At 34.8% G+C, this 7,629-nt stretch overlaps 1 gene segment (V, D, J or C); it reads right to left on the bottom strand.

Moving 5' to 3' along the window:
* Positions 1–6,517: 6,517 nt before the first annotated feature.
* LOC141344479 (T cell receptor alpha variable 18-like) lies at positions 6,518–7,192 on the bottom strand. The segment is given in 2 exon segments: positions 6,518–6,864; positions 7,126–7,192. Coding segments are annotated over 2 exon segments (414 nt in total).
* Positions 7,193–7,629: the final 437 nt, after the last annotated feature.

A 7,629-nucleotide genomic window follows, 5' to 3' on the forward strand; every position in this document is an offset into this window, starting at 1 on the left:
CTTAAGTTATTTAAGCACAATACAATAGTGTTTTGGCGGACAACAAAATATTTATATGTTGTTTTAAAATTAAATATTTAAATAAAACCAACAATGGCACAAAACCATTTTTTTGAGTGTGTATACTGTAGCTATTTTTATATAGCCTATTATATAATTTGGAAAAATAGCATTATTGAATGTGAACACTGCCATCTTATGTTAACCTAGATGTTAAAGGGATGGTTCGGAGTAGAATTGACTTCATTGCTTTGCAATCTGAAGCCCATCTAAATACCCCATCCGAAGTTTTTTTTACCTTAGTCGAACATTTATGGAGATATTAGAGTTTTTCGAATTGCTTGTTACAGGAGTGAATGGTACATGTGATGTATCTCGTAAATTGCACCACTAAACGTGCAAGTAATCTTACCAAACTTGTACAGTACTGTGAATAGATTAGGTACTCACAAAACGCTGCATCAGAACATTTGTAAGTCCACCATGAGTGTTTTAAAAGCACGTTTTACCCGAGAACTACTAGTCTCAGAAACTACAAGTCGATGTCACTTCCCTGGTTTGAAAAAAGCACGTAAAAGTCCTCCTACTACATCTGTGTGCATGTCAACTTGTAGGAGGACTTTTACGTGCTTTTTTCAAACCAGGGAAGTGACGTCGACGTGTCGCCATTTGTAGTTTTTGAGACTAGTAGGGATCGGCTAAAACGTGTTTTTAAAACACTCATGGTGGACTTACAAATGTTCCGATGCAGCGTTTTGTGAGTACATAACCTATTTACACTACTGTACAAGTTTGGTAAGATTACTTGCACGTTTAGTGGTGCAATTTACGAGATACATCACATGTACCATTCACTCCTGTAACAAGCAATTCGAAAAACTCTAATATCTCCATAAATGTTTGACTAAGGTAAAAAAAACTTTGGATGGGGTATTTACAAGGGCTTCGGAGTGCATAGCAATGAAGTCAATTCTACTCCGAACCATCCCTTTAACCTGCACTGTTTATTGCACATTAGAATCATTGATGTTTTACAGATGAATTAAAGGATATTCTAAATTGATTTGACAACTAAAAGACACTATTGTAGGGATTTAACTTACTTCATCTTTATTCTGCTAAAGATTCACCATTCCTTTGTGTGGATTTTGTGTAATTAAACAGTATAATAATGCTTAAGGGGTCATAAAATGTGTTTCTGAGGTGCACATATAATGAAGAGTTTGAAATGCACTGCTCAGGGAGACCTGCTGTCCTTCTGTGGGAGTTTTTGTCTCATTTGGTTTATTAACAGTGTCTTGTCCAAGGCATCCTGTAAATGCAGAATAGCATATATGTTTAATCAATGTGATTTTTAAAATTACAGTTAAAAATTATTTACATAAATATTGGAATGACCGTTTTGATTGATTCCCATAAGACAAAAATTAATAAAACAAGTAACAAAGTCATAATTTGTTTATCAATGACAGGAATGGAAGAACCGATAAATTTCACAGCAGTCCCCCACAACTTTAGGAGAAGCTGTTTCCTGCATGTTATGTTGATGTAACGATGTTCAATAGCAGATGTTTTCCTTACAATAGTAAATATGAGGTGTCATATGTATGTAGATATCGCCATCTTCAGGCTAAAAATATTTTTTGTATGATTGTTGAGTGTGTTTCAGTCATTGTGGGCCTCAGAGCACAGTAGTACACAGCAGAGTCAGACACACGCACATCCTGGATTGTCAGAGGATATGATTTTGAAATTGTGCTGAAATCGCCGCTAAATCTTTCCTTGAATGAAATCCTTGTATGAAATTTGTTCATTATGTATTCTGGAGCTTCATTTACTTTTTTCTGGTACCACAGTAGAACTGGTGATATATCAGTGCTTTCATATTGGCAGCCGATTGTTACATTTGCTCCTTTAATAGCTGTTTGAACTGTTGTATTTTGTTCAACACTGTCCAGAGAATGACATCCTGTAATGTAATGTAAAACATCACTGATGAGGATCTCATATTCATATTAGAAGAATATTACAGATTAATACATTCCTTCAAAAATCTGACTTACCCCAGAAATAGTGTGTGATAAAGAAAACTACAATTCTTTGCCAGTTTGCCATTATAATAATTGTTAAAATATTAATTTAGATAAAACAAACTTGTTGAAATCTCCAGTAGACTCTTGTTTCAGCCTCTCTGATAAAGTTGTTGTGACACTGTCACATATGCAAAGACCTGCAGGAGAAGTCTGAATGCAAAGTATCTGAACATAAACAGTGTGACTGTCTCCTCCTCCTGAAGGATTCTGGGTGCATTTTAGTGACTTTTCAATGTTCTGATGTTTGTTTTATCAGCTGTAACAAAGATTGTTAATGAGGGAAGGAGGTGGGAACCGGCTTACTGATAAACATAAACTTGAAATAGTATTTTCTTGTAAACATACTCCAATAATCTTTGAATTATTTATTTTTTTCAGTGTGGATATATTACTAGGAGAAGCTGTAAAAAAGACTTGTTAATGTTGATTTTATTCTCAAAGTATTAAATTGTTTTTTATTGTTCATTTTAGTCAATGTCAAGGAGTTGTGTTTTTGTATGAGTGTTGAGTGTGTTTCAGTCACTGTGGGCCTCAGAGCACAGTAGTACAGAGCAGAGTCAGACACACGCACATCCTGGATTGTCAGAGGAACTGTTTTTGTTTGTGTGTTCAGACTTGCATTAAATCTTTTCTTGAACTCTTCCTCATTACTTCCAAACGTAGCAAGTCTGTTCAGCATGTACTTTGGGAATCCATTTACTTTTTGCTGGTACCAGAAGAGAGTTGGGCCTGGATCAGTGGTTGTATACGAGCAATTGATTATTACAGCTGAACCTTCATCTGCTGTTTGAACTCTCGTATTCTGGTGGACGGCATCCTCAGATTTACACCCTGGAATTTAGAAAACCATTTGCCAATTTAATTTTTTTAATTATTCTCAAATTAGAATTTAAGAAAAGTGTTTTACAACTTACCCACGAAATATGAGATAAACAACATGAAATATGTTTGCCAGTGTGCCATCATAATATCATAAATAAGTTGTGCTAAATTTAAACTGAACTAAATGAATGCATCAATGAGTGAACAGTAGAGCAGCAGTTCTATCCTCTGGTTGCTTCAGTCTCTCTTTGCTAAAGTTACACTGAACTCATTTACAAACACCTGGAGGAGGAGCCTGACTACCACAGAATCTCGATTCACTGCTTGACTCAAACAAATTGGTTTATTTTGACACTAAATTATATTGTCCAATAATTTGCAATAGGTTTGATAGAATGATATTTCAATAATCTCTTATTTTTTTCAGCTATATATAGAGAAGTGCAGATTTATAATAGAGAATAAAATAAAAGACATGGGATGAAATTATTAGAGAATGAACATTTTTCATCTTTTACAGACCTGTATGACTTTAACTAAATATTTTTTTGTCAGTTTGTCAAATTATCAATCGTCAAAGTCAATCAACACAAAGTGGTCAAACACTAAACATTTTTAAAAATGTCTTCTTTTGTGTTCCAAAATGTTTAGGACAACAGGATTATGAATCTCTGTCATTTATTTTCTCTCTTTTAAATTTTTTTATTTGGTCTTTTGTGAGTGTATTATGATGGCAGGAACTGTTTGTGGTAGTTTCTGTATGAGTGTAAAGAGTCAGACACACGGACACATAGACACAACTTTGCCATTGTTGCTTTAAGTTAAAAAGGGAGAATATTAACAGAACTTCTTACTGTAAAGTCTTTGTTTCTCCTTATGTCTCAGATTCTTCATAAGGTTCCGCTTTATATATGAATTTGAGGAATGATGCCTCCTTGTGGTGAGTTTGAATAGATTTGGCTGATCTGAACTATTTCAATTAAATTCAGTAACATTCCGACATAATTCACGAACAGTGCAAGTAATGCCAGAATAATTCATCAAAATAAAAAAACAACTAAAATGTCATATAAAAACCTATACTGTATGAAGAATTTCACTTGGAAAACCTTTAAGAGAATCAGGCAGACATCATACAAGATGAGATATTAAATTCATCTTTATTATTATGTATTATGTTTTGTCAAATCTTTCAAAATGGTTGTGATGTACAGTTATTCAACAAGTGTTTAATTTTCATTAGTCTTGCAGTAACCACACACAGGTGTTCCCACAAGATTAATTATATGGTGTGAGTTATAGATTGTGGGTTTGATGTGGCCTGAGATCAAAGTGAAAAATGGATTTGAGTTTTTGTACGGCTTCACATAGACTTTGTATCACTGGGCTTCAACTCTTAGAGCACAATAATAGAGAGCTGAATCTGACAGAGTTACACCAGTAATAGTGAGTTCAGTGGATGTTTGTGATGTAGTCGACTGAAAGCGAGGATCAGCGGGACTCCCAGTTGCACCAGCTGATCGAGCTGGTCTAAATATTAAATACTGAGGTTCTCCATTAGGATACTGTCTGTACCAGTACAGATAAACATAACTACCGCTTGTATCATATGTGCAGCTGAGGGCCACAGTCTCATCTTTGTTTATGACAACTGATTCTTTATTTGGCCTAATCTGGTCTGCAGACATTACACCTAAAACGAACAAATAAAAATGATTTGTTATTCAAGTTATACAAAATAATGCCAACATATCTCATAAACACCACTGTGATAAAAATAAAAAGAGTCATATTGTACCTGAAGTCAGAATTAAAATGAGAAGCAGGTGTTTCTCCATGTTGACTAGGTCAGATCAGGTGTGTATTAATGTTGTCTGTGCTCTGAGCTGTAGATCTGTGTTACTGAGTCTCTGCAGTTTCACACTCAAACACACTGGAACTTCCTGCTTTCTGTGTGATGATACCATGTTTTGCTCTGCCATTGGTTAGAGGAAAGCCTTTGCAACTGCAAGAAATTACATTTGTACTATTCTGAAGCTGAATTGTATACCTTATTTGTAAGTTACTTTGGATAGAGTGTCTGCTAAATGAATAAATGTTTATGTAAATATATTTATTTTAGCATATATTTAAGTAGAGTCAGATCCCCACGCGTACATGTATGTATTTAAATCTGAAGAGTTAAACAGCTGATCTTCAAATGTTTTTGATTGTTTTAATGCATTGAGGTTAATGTGATTTGAGTAAGTTTATTCCAAGTACACTGAGTGTGAAAGTTGTTGAGTGCTGTAAGATGTTGTAATTTACTCTGATTATACTACTAACTGCAGAGGGAGTCTTGCACAAAAATTTGTATCTATTTCTATAGCTTTGTTTTTGTATGAGTGTTGAGTGTGTTTTAGTCACTGTGGGCTTCAGAGCACAGTAGTACACAGCAGAGTCAGACACACGCACATCCTTGATCATCAGTGGAACTGTTTTTAATGTTGAATCCAGTTTTGCAGAAAATCTCTCTTTAAATTCATCCTCAGTAGTTCCTTTGCCAATTGTAAATTCACTCAGCATGAATGTTGGTGCTCTATTTGGTAGCTGTTTGTACCAGAAGAGATATGCATTTGTAGCTGTGGTAGAATAATTGCACTGTAGAGTGACTGGATCTCCTTTATTTGCAGTCATTTCTCCTACAGGTTGTTCAACTCTGTCTTTCCCCAAGCACACTGGAAAATAGATTAAACTGTTTAGAATTTACATACATTAAGTAACTAAAACAGTAACTGTAAAGTGTGATACAGTAAATGGTGATCTTTCTTACCAGAGTCCTGTGCTGAGAAGAAAAGCATGACAATTATTAGTTTTTCCATTGATGAGATGAATATTTTGATGTGTGTTTAATGAATGTCTCTCTCTCTCTCTTTACTGTAGCTCTCTGTTTCCTCTCTGTGGCTACACTCTTGATTTAAGTCTGCAAGTAGGTCTAAATCCTCACATGGCACACTATTGATGTCGCTGTTGAGGGATGCTGCCCCCTAGTGCTGAATTGATGTATTTCTAACAAATTCATTTTAAATTTAGCTCACTAAGTCTAACATAACTGCTGCTTGTAATTTATTTTGGATCATTTTGGTCTGCGCATCAGCTCATAATCTTATCTCACAGTATATTTATTGTGCTTTTCAACAAGATATGACAGGAACAGTCTGCAGTAGAGCTGCCTGTTTCTGAATGAAAGTGAAGCACATGTGATCATTAGGCTAGCTGTTTCCATCTCAAGCTGTGAAATTTTACTTTTACGGAAAACTTTTACCTAATATTGCGTAAACAATTGGCAACTAAGGCACCGTTCTCACACATCTAGTGAGACAGTTCCTGAGTCAAAGTCTTCCATCAAAATTATTTGGATAAATTACTTTCTAGAACTGAGTCATACAGTCACTCAGGAACTTTTTCTTTTCTTTAACGCTGGATTTGTACATAGTTATTATATCTCAATTGAAACATTTGAATGTATTTTATCAGGCTTTTGTTCTCAGTTGTCAATTTGGGAATGTGATTCTCTTGATTGTTATGTGCTCCACTCTGATTAGTAGTAGGTAGAGTTATAGTTATGTCAGGTTTTTGTACAGTGTTCTTGTGTTTCCTGTCACTGTGGGCTGCAGGGCGCAGTAGTACAGAGCAGAGTCTGATACAGCAGCAGAGGAGACGTCTAGATCCACATGGTTTTCTTTGTCTTTGATGACTTTGGTTGTGAATCTGGAATCTACCTTAGACTCCTCAACTTGTTTTGCACTGTCAAAGATGAGCACAATGAGCTCAGGAGCTGATCCGGGATACTGACGGTACCAGTAAAGAGTATAAGCAGATGAATAACTGCAGGATAATTTAACAGTTGAACCCTCATCAGCAAACTCCTCTGATTTGGTTGGATTAATTTCATTTCCATATGTTGCATCTGCAAAAGTAGATGAAAACTTTTAGGAACTGGTTTTTAAATTAAATATTAATTTTGGACGTGTCAGCATAAAATACAATATAAAATATTCAGGGATGCATACATTAGATGCAAATTACAAAAATACTTAAATACTTACATGCAAAGGCAGAAAGCAGAATGACAGAATGGAGAATCATTGTGTGACTTCCTTATGTTCTTTCTAACAGACTTGAAGTTCAAGAAGATCAACTCTGGTGTTATCAGTACTTTAAACCCCACCTCTTTCAGAGAGCTCTGTGAAGGAGCAAATCAAATCTTTTTCACATTCATAGTCATCATCTGTCATCACTAATCATATTGCACAGTTCCTTACCAACTCATATGATATAAATCCTCAAATCTCAATATACAGAATCTGGATTAATTGCTCATATTTTTTAAAGTCCCTAAAGTTATTCTCTGTTTAGAATTCAGGTTTGCAGTTTATTTTTGGTGGAACCTAAACAGTTGTACAGTTGGCAGAGCTGTACAACAGACACCAAAAGTGACAGAAATATGGTTAAAACATGTGGGTAGTACAATTTCATAATAATCAAAATTGATAACTACTTTTGAAAGGGATAATTTATTGTCAGCAATTTATCAGTAGGATATACAAACAGTTTTGCATAGTTAATCAAAAATATTGAATATTTACTGAATTTGGATGGAACAACATTGATTCTTTAAAATGGGTTTAGTCTTTGGTTTAAAAAATACTAATGACAGGTGATAACAATCCAA

This window comes from Garra rufa, chromosome 10, assembly GCF_049309525.1.
Source record: "Garra rufa chromosome 10, GarRuf1.0, whole genome shotgun sequence".
NCBI lineage: Eukaryota > Metazoa > Chordata > Actinopteri > Cypriniformes > Cyprinidae > Garra > Garra rufa.